General features: G+C 41.2%; 2 protein-coding genes across 2 annotated transcripts; both read right to left on the bottom strand.

Annotated features, from left to right (window-relative positions):
- Nucleotides 1-1870: 1870 nt before the first annotated feature.
- Nucleotides 1871-9299, bottom strand: LOC139464595 (ferroportin-like). Its single transcript, XM_071246117.1, has 8 exons — nt 9237-9299; nt 8014-8081; nt 7186-7345; nt 5533-5775; nt 4950-5159; nt 4109-4495; nt 2837-3232; nt 1871-2263 (listed from the first exon to the last, which is right to left on the bottom strand). Exons 1-8 carry the CDS (start codon nt 9289-9291, stop codon nt 1953-1955), a joined length of 1830 nt encoding a protein of 609 aa, XP_071102218.1. The 5' UTR covers nt 9292-9299; the 3' UTR covers nt 1871-1952.
- A 2877-nt stretch (nt 9300-12176) lies between these two features.
- LOC139464594 (ferroportin-like) lies at nt 12177-19539 on the bottom strand. Its single transcript, XM_071246116.1, has 7 exons — nt 19435-19539; nt 17362-17429; nt 16337-16496; nt 14969-15211; nt 14293-14502; nt 13116-13919; nt 12177-12765 (listed from the first exon to the last, which is right to left on the bottom strand). The coding sequence occupies exons 1-7, from the start codon at nt 19496-19498 to the stop codon at nt 12482-12484; spliced, it is 1833 nt and encodes a 610-aa protein (XP_071102217.1). The 5' UTR covers nt 19499-19539; the 3' UTR covers nt 12177-12481.
- Nucleotides 19540-20089: the final 550 nt, after the last annotated feature.

Raw genomic sequence — 20089 nt, 5'->3', positions numbered from 1 at the left:
CCACCAGCAACTGATCCGCCAATGAGAACTGGCCGACTTATACATACATATATATTGTGCGACGTCGATAGTGGCAGAGGCGGTCCAGCTCGATAATGAACACATGTGATTTTCTCGCCTAACCCTTGCTTGCAAAAGGTTGTCACGTGACATATGGTCTTCAGCTCCTCGAAGATGTGCTCTTGCTTGTGTTTTTTACCGATAACTTAGAATTAAAATCCCCGCTGGTCCCAGTTCGTTGCGTATACGCAGGAATATCATTTCATGAGCGGTATGTGATCATAATTTCGTTATTAATGAGACCGCCTCGTGGGGATTCCCAGTTAGAACTGGTCATAAGAGGCGACTGTTAATTAATGGATCGGGTGCTCAGGCTATGTAACTTGATTTGGTTGCGCGTCTTTGTACCCTGAGGCGTGCATCATTGTTCATAATATCAGTCACTGGATTATCTCGCCCAGACTAGATATTTACATGTCTCCGTCATACCTGGGATGCCATAGACTATGGCCGGAACAATAGGCACTTATTAAATGAACGATTAATTTAGAGCGGTCAATAATGTATGTGTGTATGTTCCACGTATGTCTTTATCGGTCCACTTGGTTTATTCCGATACTTATATAATACCTGGTCAGTCATTGGTCAGTAGGGTATGACGTGTACCAACAATTATACATATGAACAGATGTCCAAAATTCCTTTCTTTCTGAAAGAGGGGCAACTCACTTGTATGTTTCTCAGGCCATGGTGTTTTGTTTCTTTGTTTGTTGTTTGGCGCCAAACTCAGCAATATTCAAGCTATATGACCTACAAATAATCGAGTCTGGACCAGACGATCCAGTGATTGACATCATGCGCATCGATCTACGCAAATGGGATCGATGACATGCATCATCCCAGTCAGCGAGCCTGACCATCCGATCCCGTTACTCGCCTCTTACGACAAGCGTGGGTTGCTGAAGACCTATTGTCAACCCGGATCTACACAGGGTCATGGTCAGGTGATTTTCCTGAATTGTATATTAGAAAAAGCTCAATCACTATTGGTGTCCATCAATACACTTTGAAGTTAGGTTTAATTTACAATTGGTTTACGTGTCTTGGGTGATCTATATTGATTCCCGTTGAGTTGGTAAGCTGTTCCAGAGAATTTCATTTCATTTTTTTCCCAAATATAGATATGGTGGTGATGGAGGTAGCATAAAAGCATAGGGGTCGAAGTGAGTGAGTAAGTGATTAGGGTTTAACGCCGCTTTTTCAATATTCCAGTTATATCACGGCGTGTCAGCTTAATGTGGGAGGAAAGCCCGAAGGGATGCATGTCTCAGACGTTTACCACTTCGGTGAAACCCACGAGCACGGGTATGGTGCTGACAAAACTAAAAACATACTTGGGGCGAACCGGTATTCGAACCCACAATCATAGTTTTCTGGCCTGCCCAAGGGACACAATTCTGCACAGCGAATCGCGGCGCTTCACACGACTGTGCCACCCGTGCCCCCAAGTGGTCGAAGAGCTTGCAATTGCTTGTGGCGATGAAGACCTTGGTCAGATTCCCAGCACCCACTCGCTCAATGCATACATGCATTCAAAACAACGTAAACGGTTAGAAATGTTATAATCGTTATACTTACCGATTAATGTCAACTGGTCGACAACCGACGCCGAATAATAATGGCCTGGGCCCATTTGCACAAAACCACCTGTTGTGAATGTAGATGTATATAGCTATATATGCTCCTTGTTGCTTTTCACTAATTACTATAACACGATATATATTTAAATATCATTTCTTTATTTGTTTAAAAGATTTAACCATATGCACACATGCACAAATGATTTTTTGTATGACAAAGTCTACTTGATAATTACAATCATGTACACAAGTATCTCATTAGAGATTGCAAAAAAGTCCAACAACTGACCTAATCTACATGCTTTGTCTTTATCAAGACACGGCATTTAGCCTTTCATCCTTTTCTTTATTTCTACAAAACAGAGAATGGAAGGGGAAAAGGTGTCCCCTGGCCCGTTTGGAGTAGGTCATGTACATGACGTCACCAATCAGTACACAGATGAAGGATATGATAACCAGGTAGCCGAACACTTCCGTCTGAGGGAAACCCACCACAAGGGCGAACTTCAGCATGTCTGCGAGTCTGTTTAGTGAGTTTTGAACACCGTTCACAATGCCACGTTCATTCTCAGCAACGTGTTCAAGAAACAGCTGCGTTATCGTCAAGTCAGCTATCCACAAACCTGGAAATATTAAACAAGAAATTGTACAGCGTGGGACTAGGTCTAAGGCTGTTAACAACCAACACAAAAGTTTCATCGTGCTGTATTTTAACCATGTGTCGTAGAACGACTTCAACATTTACCTTAACTTTGCTCCAAATTGAATGACGCTTCAGCTGTTAGCCATAACCAAAATGCGTATTAAAATAAAATCTTCTTCTACTCGATCCCTCTAAATTGGAAAAAGCCTCCATTGCATGACACGTAAATGTTTGCTTCAACTTTTGAAATATCCGTATGCAAATCACCAGACAAGTTACAACAACCTTAATTCTTCCTTTCTTACCATTAAAATGTTTTGAGATATTACAAGATCCAATGGTTGGAATGGCAAATGAGTGGTAAAAGTCCATTTTTCGGACTCAAGTTGTTTCCCCATGTATTTGTACTGTCTATACCGCCTCGGGAATTCAGCTAATGGTTTTGCTCGACTAGCAAATAAATTATAAATGCCCCTTGCCAAACACTGTCCTTTGGTTGCCAAACCTAAAAGCCATGCACCTAAACCAACATAACAGTAAACTGTTGTCTTACCAAATCTTGCTGTGACTATTCCTGTCATCAATAACGTGACAGAAATGACGTTTGTAGTAATCGGCGGAGATCCTCCACACGATGTAGCCTCTGGCGTCACGGCTGTTGCATTGCCATTGACGTTACTGGTGGCGTTAAACGTACAGCTGACGTTAGGTAAAGCTGGACGCTCAAAGTAGTACTGAGGCTCAAAGGGACTGCCGGGTGCCCACACTGATGCAACACACAGCATCAGACAGCCTATCTGAGAAGTCATCGCAAACAGTCCCGTTCTCTCAAGGCCGATACGACGTCGTAAGACTGGGTAGGTAAGCGTGCCGATGATACCTACCACCGCCCCTGTTGCCGTCGCCAGGCCAAGAGCACCTTCAGTTACTCCTTGAGTATACGCGTAACCTGGAAAGGGGAATATCAATCATGAATGAAACTTGTCTGATGTGTGAAAAAAATCATGGCGATAAATACGATTTGGTTTTCTCCGGTAAAAATGCGTGTTTGATCAACGAGATTTGTTCCCTTCACCAATTTATGCCCAGGGGCTTCGCTTACTGAGAAAAAACCCGGGACTAGTTCAACAAAGCGATCTTGGTAGTCTTAGCTCTGTGATCGCTTTGAGAAACGAGGGCCTGGTGACCTGGTCATTTGAAAAAAAATAAGCTTCTTACAATTTGTGTTGACCAATGCATCTGGTACATCGAGTATTCAATTGGGCAGAAAGGAATTCATCATTTTTTAAAAAAGAATTCAAGTTTTTTTTAAGTTGCCTTCAAAGAATCCTGCAGTAGAAGTGTATATTATCAAGAACATTTTTAGGATCATTTATGCCATCTCCTGCCAGGGTGGATGAATAAGATGGATAAATAAGAAAACAACACGGAAAACATCAACCGTTGCACCTTAAGGAATTATTTAGGCAAAATGACACCGTTAATAAAATACAACAGGAATAAGCATTTTGAATGGTCGTTCCAGAAACAGGTTCTTATTTGATGCATTGCTTTTCACAAACTTGACCCTCATAAATATCCCGCTGAGAGTTGGTCTTCAGCGAACCATGCTTGTCGTAAGCGGCGACTAGTTAACGGGATTTGGTGGTCAGTGTCGATGCATCGTATCCCAGTTGCATAGATCGACGCTCATGATGTCAATTACTGGATTTCCTGGTCAGACTATTATTTATTGACCACCTTCATAAAGCTGGAGCTTTGCTTGGTGTGGCGTTAAACAACAAACAAACACAGAAACAAACAAAAAGTTAATATCACAACTTACCGTTGGTAATATTGTCGAATCCTAAGACTGTCAGATACAACATGGCCAAGCCAAGGCCGGCGTTGGCAACGTCATACTGCATGAACGTCCTCCACCCGGTGTATAGGGTGATGAAGGGAGAAAATGCACCCCGGAGACAAGAGGACGTCCCTTCGACCTTTTCCTGCCCTTTTGTATTGCGTTCATCCGGGATAGCCGTGCCATTAGGTTCCTTCTCGGGAAGTTCTTTTCGAATAACAGTCCCATTTTGTTTAGGCTCTGTATCGAACATTCCCTCCCGAACGACCGTGCCATTTTGCGTAGGCTTCGATAGGGATGTGTCTGCTAACGGCACCATCTCTGTATCCTTTCCAGCGTAGTACCTCTTTTCGTCATGATTGTCCACATCTAAAACATTTCTAAAATGATTAGTGGCTGGATGGTTGTGGCGTTCATTTCCGTATCAATAAAAAGGTACTTTGGGACATATCACGTAGTATTCTGGGATTTGGGGCTGGGCTGTTAGAGACAGCAATTGTTTTCGGTCACCGCTTCAAGACGCAGAATTCGAACAATTGAACACAATTTTACAACACCAGGACACGAAGCATGACCAGTGAACCATCAATCATTTTTGTAAAACCTTGTCGTGTATTTTCTGGAGCAAAACATCATATTCCACAAATTCACCCATAACCCAATAACCCCATATCTTCCTACCCAGCTCATCAGCCATGATCAATATGAGAACAAACCTCCGTATCTGAAAATCATTTAAGTATGCTGCCTCATAAAGATAACTGGTACAAATGACAAAAATGGTAAACATGTAATTTCCCTTTCTGAATAGAATTAAGATAACCTTTGTTCCTGATTTTGGCCTTCTGCAGGGCAGGCACCGTGACGTACACCTTCCACAGAAGGTAGTACTCCAGGAACACAGTGCCCAGGTTCCAGGCAGCCATGAAGATAGCTCCGTTCCTCAGCTGGGTGAAAAACATGATCTCTCCCGTTACCACCGGTGCCAGTATTGTCGCTGCAAGGTCGATCCGTCTCATGGTTGCTGTCATCTCTGGTAAAACCAAAGATGCATGTGTACAAACCATTTAACCATGATATCAACAATGTCGAGTTACAGATTTGCTAACCTTTATTGCATTCATTTCACAACCTGGCTCTATTTTCTTACATGTTTCTAAACGTATTTGTCATTTGAAGCATTTTGCGAACACCTGGTGTCTTCACTGATTTTTAGTGATCCATTCATATAATATTTACAACTATTTTACTTCACACCAACTGGAATCTGTTTCAGTGGATAATCGAGACTGGTTATTTAACCTTCAGTTTCATTCTTCATCCGGGTCTCGCCATGTTTACACTTACTCCACATCCGATACCAGCCTATCCAAACTACACGTCGAGTAGACAGTGTTAAATCTCACCTGCTAACCTGTCCACGTCGTTCCCACATATTTCCACAATCCAGTCCCTCTCAATCGCAATCATTCGGGCAGTGCTGCTCAGATCAGCTAGGATCGCGAAGACGATGATGACAGCGAAGGATACCTGTTTCAGCCCACCGTGCCAAATGGGGGTGATCTGGTCAATGTAGGACAGATGGACACACACTGCTAGTGCACACAGGGCCACGAAGAGATTCTGGAGGACGAGGGACAACTGGGCAGCTGCAACAGTCGACAAATAATAATCATAATCATATTCATAATCATAATCATCATCAAACCAAGTCAACCGAGAAACCACATTAACTTAGGACAGTACCCGAAATAAAACGCATAAGATGCAACCGTTCATAAAATACAAAATGGTTGCAAGGAGGAGAAAGACAACAGCCAGACTAGAGTGTATTTCTAAAACACACAACTATCAGAGGTTAACAAAGCTGCCATTTTGCCTTTTCTATTTAATGCTTGTAAAACGACAAGAAAGATCAAAATAATATGTAGAACATCTCACAGAGATACAAAACCATCAGCAAAATTGCATTATTGATTCTAAAGTATCAACAATCAAAAGTTTAATTTTCCTGTCGCATATCAGAAACATACATACTATCTATATCTAAGTAAATACATTAATTGAAATGCTTTTATTCACGATTGAACCAATAAATGAACTTAATTAGCTTCAACGGGGGTATCCGAGGAGCTTAGTAGGTGTGGGAACGTTAGGTCAACCATAGTATGACGTAGATCAGTCAAAGTGTGCTAACAAGGTCAACTAAGACCAACTTTGGTTATATTGTGGTCAGCATGGGTTCACCTGGTTCGTCGAAGGTTTTGAAATCAAAAGCAAGCTTTGTCAGCTCGAGAGAACGACATCCAGAATACCTTCAGAATTAGTTCAGTATACCCGAATTGCACATGAACACTTTTAAAAGCATAAGTAACTATGATCATATAATTATTTTGCAAACTAAATATTGACAATAATGGTGATATGGGCTTTATTGCTCAGCCTTCCAGCTATGTACTGTTTGTCAAGACTAAGGGGCGCAGCCTTATCAATTCTGCGGCTGTTTTTTAAAAGATTTGAAATAGTAAATTTGCAGTTAAATTAATATCCGTTTAAAACAGCCTTAGCGTAAGCCGTGGGCTAAGTAGTTCAACCAGAAGAAGACAGACACCAGTCGAAAATGTCCCCCGTGGGCATGACTAAACGTTGAGTTTGATCTGGAATGACACCGCAAGAAAACTGGTCAGAAATTCAATCCTATTTTATTAAAAGTGTCAATATGTGGTCATTTATCATTTATGATTGGCTCTGTCGAACTTTAAGAAGGTATATTGATATAAACAGTCTTATTGTCAACATTACGAAGTTTCGGTTCAAATTCAACGATTTTGTTACAACTTAGTTAAAGTATGTGCTGTGATACTTCTAGTAACGCATTTGTGATTCTGTCAAGCTAAAAATTAGTTTTGAGTTAAGGAAACCCAACTTTTCAACAACTTTTCAACAAGGCTGAAAGGTGGTTATATTGTGTCAATAATTTGTTGAATTATGTGTACTATGTCCCTTTGAAAGCAGCACCGGAACTTTGTACACAGTACCATACACAGTGACACACTGACCTTTAAGCCGCGCTGTCTTGTCCACCCAGTCTCCTATCAACGCCCCCAGCAGCAGGATCGACAGGCCAGTTGACAGACCGTAAGAAGCAGTCAGCTGTAGGGAGTTGGGCGACAGCTCGATCAGAAACAAACCAGTACCAAACCACCACATCTGGTCGCCCTGGTTATAAAGACATGACACGGATGCTATAAAACTATTTTGGAGTAACCAGTTAATAAGATAACATATGGTAAGATAAGATAATACTTTATTATCCTGAAGGAAACACAAGGTCTCAGCTTACTAATAAAAACACAAACAATAAAATAAAAGCGACATAACCATTTCCATATTCATTAGAAATCTCTGCCAATAACAGAGTCGATTGTACGATTCCCACTCTATCATGACCATGTGTTTATGAATCACTATCAAGGAATGATGATACAAGGTGTTCGCGAAAGGATGACCCTATCCTGCCCCACCGGTGGCCCCCGGCACAAACACATCCAAAGACAAGTCAATTGTTCACCTGAAAAGACGGGTATGGTACAAGTCTCTCCAAAAATTATTCATTACACAAATTATCATAAAAGCTAGTATTAATTGTAGTAAATGAATTCCAGGCCCTGTTTGCTCTGTTACATATAGCATAAATTTTAAATTGAGAATTGCCATGAACCCATTCGCCACCTTGGTTTTGGAATAAATGTATTAAAATGTAGAATATGTAGTCACTTCATAGCCAACTAACATATGGTGTTAATCGGGCTACATGCTGAATATAATGTCATACACTCTTGATAACCGTTCCCTTACTTATTTTCCTCAGCATATATGAAACTTACCCATGTTGATAGAAAGTGGCTGAAATATATCAGGGAGTTGGTGCTGGTCAGGACACTTTTCACGCGGCCTTCAAGAAGACAGCATATATAGGTAATAATAATCGCACGCAATGATTTCCGGGGACTTTTTAAGAGACGCTGTCATATCCAAAAGACAATGTTATATGTACGAAGTGACGTGCGCAATAACTTTTCCAACGACTGTCAGGATGTGGACCTGGGTACTTGTTTATAATCGACACGGAGTCATTATTACAGATTCGAAAGTTCGAGGTTACGTATGTTCAATTTGTAACGATTCATTTTGATGTGAGAGTTCACTCATAATATTTCAATGTATAATTGTTCAAAGAATAATGTTCTCAAAACACTTCAGACCGATTATACCCTCGCTGATTCTTCAGAGATGAGAGTTTTGATTGATGAACTTCGAAAAATACCACTTTATAATAAAAGAATCAGATCACAATTTGTGTTGAAGCAAAGGTCTCGTTAAACTTGTGGACTACAACCGATTTCGTCATATCCGACTTCATTATAGCCGACTTCTTTTTTATATCCGACTTTGTCACATCCAACTTTGTAATATATACAATTAATGTGAGGTGAGGTGAGGTGTGTGTGTGGCTGCTTGTACTAGTCCGGACTGATGCCGATTTATAGTGCTAGCTCACTGAGATACCATGCCGCAGTTTAACATGAATACCCCACTCAGACACATTATACTGACTCCGAGCCGACCAGTCCCTTAATGCCGAGCGCCAGACAGAGTAACAACATGTACCATCTTTTAACGTCTTTTGGTATGACGCGGCCGGGAATCGAACCCCGGACCTTCCGCTCTCCGGGCGGACGCTCTACCACAAGACCACGGAGGCGGTCTACAATTAATGTATAAAGTGCATTATGTTTTCTCTTGGCTATTAACACCCTGGTCATCCTACTGTCATTTAGTAGGTGAATCATTGTGCAGTTACCCTAAATGGACACACACAAAAACAGGCTGTCCTAACTGTTCGATGATAATTCATCACGTTCAATCGGTTCTTTCCATTTTTATGTATAATGCACAAACATCTAGGACTTTCAATGCATTTCAAGAAATGAACAACGTGTACAATGTGGTCTCAAGGAAATTAAGTTGTAATTCACAAAGATGTTAATTTGGTTCTTTTGGTTGTGTTCAATATAGTTAATGGTAGATGAATAAACTCATGGCCTACCTGTCACAAGACCAGTCTGTTCAGACACTTTCCGCCATCCATTTTTATCCGCCATGATTTTGGCAATTGGCGACCTAAGCTGCAATATTTCCTCTATGAAAACTACTGATACTTGTCGCCATGAAATCTGTATTGTGTTATGACTAATGATATATGCATGACAATTATGGTTACCTCAACCGTGAGTCTGAATCATGATATGTTGGTGTAGCTGTGGCCATAAAGAAATTACTAATAGATGGACAACATTCCTCATTACACACAATTAGAGCAATGTAATTGTCCCGCTCTTTAGGAGAAAATATAATGTTTTCACTACAAATATATTTATGGAAAACACGGTCAATTATCGCCTGTTTCTATCAGGAATCAGGTTTGAAAGATGAAGAATACAACAGCCAAACGGGGCTCCTGTACATGTATTTTTGCTTTCTCGTTCTTTCAATAAAAGTTTAATTTTTCAAAAGCACAACATCGCTCACGTAATGTAGCTTCCCAACTCTCAATTTGCAAGTTCATTTGCAATTATTATTCTATTCAAATTAAATTCAGAAAGATATGATCTGGTTACAGATTGGTGTCAAATATTTGTACAATACGGGAACATGTGTGTCGAGTGAGTGTATTGAGTCTGTGACTGATTTAAGAATTGCCGTTCACTTTGTGTGATTTCACTGGGGTATGAACCTTCGTAGAATTCGGGCCAAACATTGTCTACAGGTCGTCGCAATCTCCGACGTTCATACGGAACTTCATATATGGGACGTCTTTTTCCGCCGTCACGTAGCTGGAATATTGCTGAGTTGAGTTTGTTGAGTTAAACAACAGACGACGTGTTGTAATGCTGACGACTGCAGCTTGAAAGTACATTTACCCACTCATTCACTCGATTCTCCCCGTAGTCGAAAACAATTATTATATATGTGGTAAGCGTTTGTGTAGAATATATGTAGATTTACATTCTCAAATAATCTATCGCTTATTGTTAAACTCGGAAACATAAAGAACCTAAATTTAAAGAAATGTTTGTGAGGACGTAGCAGTATTGATGTATGTGCATATAGCGGTATTAGAGAGCTTTTTGGTTCAACTCGCATCCGTGAATACGCTCTTAAAAAAATGTTTTTTTTTAGTAAATTTATTGTACCTAATACATATTTAACTTAATATCAAAGATACAAATATGAAATTTTGGAGCTCGATAGTCACATGTTGTCGTTGTACAAAGGCATTGAAAACTGTTCATTGTCATGTCACATAAGGCCACAGGGTTGCGCGGAACTCAGTATCTCGTTTGACCACCGCGGGCAGTAATCACGGCTCTGACTGGATAAGTTTACGAATTCTGTCCTGCAGAATTCTGCGCCATTCTGCTTGTAACGCGTTATCCAGTTGTGGGAGTGTCTGCGACGTGTTCTTACGTTGACGCACGTCGATCGAATTCATCCCAGATATGTTCGATTGGATTGAGATCTAGACGGCCAGGGCAGGACGTTGATGTTGGCATTATGTAGGTAGTCTACCGTGACACGAGCTGTGTGCGGTGGAGCGTTGTCCTGTTGAAACAGCTCCCTCTCGCAGTCAATGATTGGAAGAAGGTGAGGTTGAAGAATTTGATTCATGTAGCGATTTGCTGTCAAATTTCCCTGAACCACAACCAGGTCAGATCTCCTGGTGTAGGATGTGGCCCCCAAACCACGACACTACCGCCACCGAATTTGTCGAATTCACGTACACAATGTTGGGCAAAAAGCTCATTTCAACGACGATAAACACGTTGTCTTCCATCTCACCGACGAACAAGAAATTGTGATTCATCGCTAAACAACACTCGTCTCCAGTTTCTCAAATTCCAAGGCTATAATGTAAGGTATGGCACCAACGCAAGCGTCGCTGTCGACAGATCTGTTGCAAAATAGGGACGATAACTCGTTCGGATTCCTGCCTCGCGAAATTGGTTCCTGGCAAGTCTGGTCCGATATCATCCTCCATCCAGGGATTCGTCCTGCAGTCTCCGTCGCTGTCGCATTGCGATGACGTAGGTGGAACAGTCGAATGTAGCGATCCTGTGCAAGGGTGGTAACTCTTGGTCGGACGGTTATCGGACGGTCTGCAGTGGAATCAAACTGTGTATCGGTCACAAAGGCAGCAAATGGTGATTTGGTGGACGTTGAAGTGGCGTGCATCAATAGACTGCGATTCCCTTCTTTGGATACGTCCTATGGCGATGTTCCGATCGGCAGCACTCAGTCTCGGCATTTTCGAACTTGAAAAATGTTGACAATTGAATGACAAAGTATTGGCTTATGCGTGCCTTTTTATAGCCACTATCGCGAGTTACGAATGCGATAACCTACACGTGCACTTTCCTTAAACAGTTTTCCTATATGACATTCTTTGAACAAGTGTTAAAACAATGCCGTTAAGACATTGCAAATCGACAATGTCTGCGTTTTGACTTTAATATCAATTTATATACCGGACTTTTTGTGTAGTCAGGTTCAGTGAACTACATACTACCTTACGTTTCCTTTTGTAAAGAGTATATATTACAAAACGTATGATAACGGGACAAAAGGGCGATTAAAGGGTTTGCTCGTCACAATGAAGGCCCTTGTTCGATTTCCCACATAAGTACAATATGTGAAGTCCATTTCTGGTGTCCGTGAATGCTGGAATAATGCTTAATGTGGAGTAGAATCATACTCACTCATGTTGTGATTTCCAACTTACAATCTAAGTTCCTGGCACAATCGGATATTTCAGGAACTGTCCACTTATTCCCATTCACGCACGCATTAACACATCCACCGTTTTTCCAACACTCCTTCAAGATGTGTAATAATACATACACCGGAACGTCGAAATGCATCAAAAGGTATTTATTAATATCAACAACAAAACAGTAATTCTCCTGCAAACATTTTTCATCAACTAAATGGATCGGGTGGTAAGGAACGATGACTTGGTGGATTTTGTGTCATCGTATCCTGACGGCTTGGGACATTGGACGTACTATCAATCACTGGTTTGTCTTATCAATTACTTAACAGACCACGTCACATTGCTGGAATATTGCCGTCTCAGTTGTAAACAACAAGACGTGTTTTCAGAAACAGTTTGCAACCTGACCTAATCAAAAACATTATTCTAAAATATTTCAAGAATTGAAAAACATACGGGAGCAGCCTTCTAATGTTCATGTGCTTGATTCTAAAGCATGTGACCAGTCCAGTTCCTTGACCTCACTCTTCAGACCTTCCACACTGAGAATGGCAAGGAAGCAGGTGACCTCTGGCTGACCTTGTATAGGTCATATACAACACGTCCCCTATACATATGCATACAAACGATATCATCACCAGGTAACCGAACTCATCCGTCTTTGGCAGGGCCACCACCAAAGCAAATTTCAACATGTCCATCATCCTGTTCAGCGAAGTTTGAACTCCATTGACGACGCCGCGTTCACTCTCTGCCACGTGTTCAAGAAACAGTTGAGTAATTGCAAGGTCAGCAATCCACAATCCTAAAACATCACAAGAGCGTGATTAGGACAACACATATCTCATGAAAATTAAGACATAACATTTTGAGATGGTGTCGATGAATTTCTAATTTCTGACTAAGTCGATAGGATCGGATTTGTGATTATGCAGCTTTAAACAATATCCGAAAAATGTTCTTCACGTACCATGTGGGGAGTCGAACCCTGGACTTTCTGTCTTGTAATCTTTATGCTACTCCGCCGCCCTTAGATTATTTAAGCACTGGCGGCAATTGTTTTCGAGCCGCGTGGCGTGTTATAGGCTCAAAATATGTCTCCAACACCATGTACACAAAAATAATTAAGATGATGATACCAATTATATATCTCACCAAATCTAGCTGTGATAATCCCCGTTATCAGAAGAGTTATGGAAACGTAAGACTTCAAAACCAATGGGGTGGTCGTTGTCATAGTACCCGAGGATCCTGACACCGTCATGTTGGTCAACGAGGTACAGTTGTCGCCTGTCTCATAAGAAAATCCGGAAACATTTCTCGATGTTAAGTGTGTTGGCGATGTACAGTTGTCATCGGTCACATTGGAGGGTGAATCATGGTGTAAGAAGAAGATGGGGTCAAATGGACTGCCAGGTAACCAGACAGACACAACACACAAGAACAGACAGGCAATCTGTACTGTCATGGCAACCAGACCGGTTCTCTCTAGCCCAATGCGATGTCTCAAAACTGGATACACCAAAGTCCCAACAATCCCGATGGCTGCGCCCGATCCCATAGCAAGACCAAGCAGTCCTTCAGATATTCCTTGGGTAAACGCATAGCCACTGGTGACGCTATCAAACCCTAAGACCGTCAGGTACATCATCGCAAGTCCAAGGCCGGCGTTAGCCACGCCATACTGCATGAACGTCTTCCATCCAGTGTAGATGACGATAAGGGGAGAGCACAAGATGCGGAGGCACCCACAGCTGGTTTCTTGCCTTGAGTTGTTCTTGGTTTCGTCGATCGTTACATGACCATTTTCCTTTGCTCCAGTGGGCGTAGCGGTTTTTGGGAATCCCGATTCTCTCAGTGCTATGAACTCGCTGTTCTTCCCAGCATATGTTTTGAATTTCTCTCCTGTCTTGAGCGCATCCAGTGATGGTTTGTGATCTGATTTGTCAGCTGTATCAACTAAAGAAGGAAAATGTAAAAACAACATTTGTACCGATATTGTAATATCGCAAAAGTATTTTTATACTATTGTGAAACACCCCTCGATGGTCACCCAAGATTCCAGCTATACCATGGTGGCTTATCACTGACTGAATCTAGACAAGACAAGCTATTTGCTGAAGTTATTTTCAAAAATGAAATAGTAATCATGGTACACGAGCATTCTGGGGATACCTTTCCACTGATGCTACTCTTACAGGGTCATTATTGGCCAAATAGGACAATGATTACATGGTTTAATGATTCAATTTTAGCTATTCGGCATCAAATGGAGTTTCTAAAATTGAGAAACCGTCACGAAGGAAGACACCCCGGCGAAATATATTCTCACCTTTTTGCCAGTATTTCTCCTTCTGTAAAGCTGAAACTTGATTGTAGACGTTCCTTAGCAGGTAGTACTCCACGAACATGGACACTACGTTCCAGGCCGCCATGATTAAAGCCCCGTTCCTGACTTTGAAGAAGTACACAATCTCCCCAGAAGCAATAGGGGCGAGGATCTGTGCGGCCAGGTCCATCCTCCTCAGCGTAGCTGTCATATCTGGCGTCCAACAAGTGAGATAGTGAGTGAAACTGGGTTTACAAAAACAATTTGTTCCAGCGAAAATTGGAGGTTTCGTTCCTCTTGTTTTACCCCCCAAAATAACAATGTACAGTGAGCATTCAGCGTTCTGAATATTTATGTTTTGGATCCCCAATATTTGTAAAGAACTGACAGAAGAAATTGTTTATCATATAAGATAATGTAAATTTATGTCGAGGTGATTGAGTGAGATGGGCCAGGGAGTCACGGGTAGGGTGCTCAGAGACCAAGGATCATAACGGGCATTAAGACCAATAGCGATGGTGTACAAATTCTGCATGGAATTTACAACTTGCAAAAGGCGATAAACTCATGAAAATGTTTCTCATAATTTAGCGGATTATATAAAACATACCGTGTGAACGATGTTTTAGGCGATAAATAATGTTTGTATTAGTCCGGAAAACAACATCAGTTTTGTCACCTGCAAGTCTATTGTTGTCTTCTCCGCAAATCTCTACAACCCAGTCCCTTTCAATGATGAGGATCCGAGCAGCACTGCTCATATCAGCAAATATAGCAAAGATGATGATGGAGGCATAGGACAGCGTTAGCAACCAGCCGTTCCACAAAGAAACAATAGGGTCCCGAAACGAGAGATGTATACACAACGCGCATGCGCAAAGTGCCACAAACGTGTTCTGTAAGGCCAAGGAAACCTGCGCTGCTGCAAAAGAGGGCAATGGAGTGTTGTTTATCAGCGTTTTTCTTAACAAATCTGACTCTGTAAATATGTAAATTGGAACTAACAGTGCACACCATGGTTCAACAGGAAGTGTGGCCAAAAGCTAGGATGCTTCGTTTCTCCACAATTTCTACATCAACAACTAAACGACGACCAATGAGAGTGCCTTGGGGTAAATATCACTCATAACGATTCTGTCAGTATAAATACTGATGCGAATGACGTAATGATAATTACTGAACAGAAAATGATATGACCCTTCTACATGAAAGATAATCCACTTTAGAACCAGTCACAGAACCATAGATGTGATTATTTGGGAGTACCTATTGCGGTAATGATCAGTTACAGGTTACAGGAATCCTCTTAACGGAACACTGAGACTATCAGTCGCCATGTTGCCAATTTCACAGGCACTCCAACGAATCCACATTAGCTTCCAATAACAAACAAAACAAAAACGAAAAAAGTCTCACATGCATACAGGGATGCATCACTAAACTATGATGAAATCATTGACAATTTTGCTTCCATCAATCAAACAAAGCTAGCAGTACTTTCTCTACATTGTTAATCTATGTTCACGAGACATTGGAACTGCCCGCTAATCTATGTACAGTAGACGGTGGAGCTATACGTTAATTCTATCCAGTAGAAGGTGGAGCTACCCGTTTACCTCTATCCACTCGATGGTGGACCTACCCGCTAATCTATGTCCTGTAGGCGGTGGAGCTACCCGTTAACTCTATCCAGTAGATGGTGGACCTACCCGTTAACCTCTATCTACTTGATGGTGGACCTACCCGCTAATCTATGTCCTGTAGACGGTGACCTACCCGCTAATCTATGTCCTGTAGACGTTGGGGTTGCCCGTTAACTCTATTCAGTAGACGGTGGAGCTACCCGTTAACCTCTATCCACTAGATTGTGGACCTACCAGTTTATCTATGTCCTGTAGACGGCGGAGCTACCTATTAACCTCTATCCACTAGATGGTGGAGCTACCCGTTAATCTCTACCCACTAGATGGTGGACCTACCCGTTAACCTCTATCCACTAGATGGTGGACCTACCCGTTAACCTCTATCCACTAGATGGTGGACCTACCCGTTAATCTGTGAGTTCTGTCCACCCAGGTGCCTATGAGAGCCCCTGCCAGGAGAATGGTCATCCCCGTAGCCAAGCCATTGACTGCAGTGAGGAGAAGCGACGTCGGTGAAAGCTCTATGAGGAAAAGCCCGACGCCAAAACACCACATCTGATCCCCCTACAATGATGATTAAATGGCGAAATGCGGTCTGTGAATATTCAAGTCCGGACAAGACTATCCAATGATTGCATCATGAGCATCGATCGCCGCAATTTGGGATAAGATGAATCAACCAAGTCAGCGAGCCTGACCACCCGATCCCGTTAGTCGCCTCTTACGACCAACATAGTCGCCTCTTACGAAAAGAATTGGTTGCCGATCGAAGACCAATCCTAAACCGGATCTTCACGGTGTATAGGATTAAACGTTATATTGTACAACACTCATGTTTGTTGAAGAGATTTTTCTGTCAATTTATTAGGAGATAAGTTTAGATAATGTGTTTTCAGGTTTGAGTATTTGAACGCCGAAAATTTCAAAAGGCCTGCATACTTTACCAAGAGGAAAACTTTAGAAAGCGTCATTTAAGTAACCAAATGTCTTCGCGTATGAATTAAAATTAAGCTGTGTCTTAACACTCGCATTTTCAAAACTCATTACAACACACAATTTCTAAAAAAATCTGATTGTAGATATTTTCAGGAAACACTTTTCCAATAAATAAATAAGGAAATAAGTAACAAAAAGGAGAAATATTCATCTTGAGTCATGGAATGTCTCATGAAGGTAGAAAAAGTGGTCCTTTTCATTTATGGCATAAATATATAAAAATAGCATTGCAAGTGATAGAGGTGAGGTGAAATGGGGCTTAGCCTCGCGTTCAAGATGATTGCACATATATATCAACGTGCATTGCAGGTGTGAGTTTGTCTCTTTATGAAATTTTACATTTCCAGTGGGCCAAAGAGGCAATACTTTCAACCGATCAGATTGTGGAACACACCCATTCGTGTTACATTGCTCTCTTATTATTGTAACTTACCCATGTTGACAGGAAGTGGCTGCAGTACACCCGGAAGTTGATGCCCGTCGCAGTATTCTGTTTTTGGCCTTGAATGACAGTAAAAAACAAACTAGACAACTTTTTTTCATTTTTATTCATCCATACATGCAGTCAATATAAATTGTAAGACTCAAGGCAGAATTATTATCTAATACCACGTGCAAGTCTTCAGTGCTAATTTAACTTGTGTTACCACCAAGATACCTGGCTATCTATTGCTGCTGCTGCTACTACTACTACTACCACAACAAAAACTACTACTACTACTACTATTACCACTACTACTACTACTACTACTACTACTACTACTACTACTGCTACTACTACTACCACAACTACTACTACTACCACCACCTCCATAATACCTTAGTATCTACCACTAGTAAAAACCTTCTACACGACTACTACTACTACTACTACTACTTCTACTCCTACTACCAACACGACAATAATACCTGATTACATACTACTACAACAAAAACTACTAATACTACTACTACCACACCTCCACTACTGCTATGTTCACTACTACTACTACTACTACTATTTCAACTACTAGTACTACTACTACCACCACCATCGCAATACCTGATTATCTACCACAACTATTACAACTACCACCACCATAACACTGGATTATCTACTACTTCTACTACTACTACTACTACTACTACTACTACTACTACAAACTGTCACACCTCCACTACTGCTACGTTCACTACGACTACTACTACCACCTCCACCATAAACCCTGATTACCTACTACTACTACAACTACTACTACTACTACTACTACTACTACTTGTGTTACCGCCAAGATACCTGGTTATCTATTGCTGCTGCTACTACTGCTACTACTACTGTCACCACCACCATAACACCCGATTATCTTCTACAACTACTACTGTCACACCTCCAGGACTGCTACGTTCACCACTACTACCACCATCACCATAATACCCGATTATCTACTACTACTGCTGCTTCTACTACTACCACAACGTTCACTACTACTACACGTACTACTACTACAACCATTACCATAATACCCGATTATCTACCACTACTAATAACCTAATACAATACTGCTACGTTAACGACAACTACTACTACTACTACTCCTACGACCACCACCATAATACCTCTTTATCTACCACCACTACTACTGCTACTACTACACCTCCAATACTGTTACGTTCACTATAACTACTTCTACCACTACGACCACTACTAATATTACCAGTACTACTACTACTACTACTACTACTACTACTACTACTACTACTACTACTACGACTACGACTACGACTACTATCTACTACTACAACCACTATAATACCTGATTATCTACCACAACTACTAAATCCACTTCTGCTACGTTAACTACAACTACAACAACTACTACCACTACTACTACTACTACTTCTACGACCACCACCAAAATACCACTACTACTGATACCACTACTACTGCTACTGCCACCACCACCACAATACCTACCACACCTCCACTACTGCTACGTTCACTACTACTACTAATACCACCACTACTACTACTACTACTACTACTGCCACCACCACCACAATACCTACCACACCTCCACGACTGCTACGTTCACTACTACTACTACTACTACTACTATTACTACTACTACTACTACTACTACTACTACTACCGCTACTACTACTACTACTGCAATTACTTCAAGGACTGATAATGATGTGGGACCAACTGTTTGATATTCTGGGATGGTGGCTGGTTTTTTTTGGGGGGGGGTTATTATTTAGGACTATGGACCTGTTATATTAAATTATAGCACCCACCCACCCCCACCCCCCCAACACAACCCCCCACCCCACCCCCAACCCCCACCCCCAACCCCAACCCCACCCCCACCCCCCGAGTATGTACTGATGAGGTTGACATTAGGTAACTGAGAGAACCACTCGGATGGAAATTGACTAAAATGAAGTCCATAGCTGTGTTAATAAAGTGTAAATACTATATGCAGAATGCTATATGCAGAAGGAGCGTGTGTTTGTGCCTACTCACCTGTAATAAGTCCACTATCTTCTGATAATTTGTACCATCCATTTTCACCATTTTTAGAAATCATGATAAATTCTCAACACTCACGAATGTACAGTTCAGCTGAAAAAGTTGATTGCTGCTAATACTAGCCTGACGTATCGCGAACAACGTTTTGAGTATTCAATTACCAATGGTTTGATACATTTGCATTGCGCTTATTCCAGTGTGTACCAAAACCACGGAAGTTTATCAAGCCGAAACTACCAGCAAAGCACAAAACTAAATACACATTGTGAATTGTTTGAAGTTTTGCATTTCACACGTATGTAGTGAATATATGTTATCTTTATAAACGTGTATGTTTGTTTGTCATTAATCGCGTGAATTGATCAGATGCTTGATGAACAGTCAAATTAAATTATTCATGTTATGCTTGGTGAGACTCAGTATTACAGCTGTCATACTATGTTTACTTTATTCGTTTTGTTTTGTTCATTGTTTTATAAGGTTTATTGTGAGCTGTAATTCAACTGGGCTGAAGAATTTAAACAACCTAACATTGTATAAACTCTGTCTTCCATTTTGTGAATAATTTGACATGTAAGATGAAATATCGGGATACATTCCCTATACTATATGTTTTGTTTGTGCGTGTTTTTTGTCTTTTTGTTTGTTG

The sequence above is a fragment of the Haliotis cracherodii genome, unplaced genomic scaffold (genome assembly GCF_022045235.1).
Source record: "Haliotis cracherodii isolate W230 unplaced genomic scaffold, xgHalCrac1.p SCAF_17, whole genome shotgun sequence".
Classification (NCBI taxonomy): Eukaryota; Metazoa; Mollusca; class Gastropoda; order Lepetellida; family Haliotidae; genus Haliotis; species Haliotis cracherodii.
This window is presented reverse-complemented; position numbering and strand designations above follow the sequence as displayed.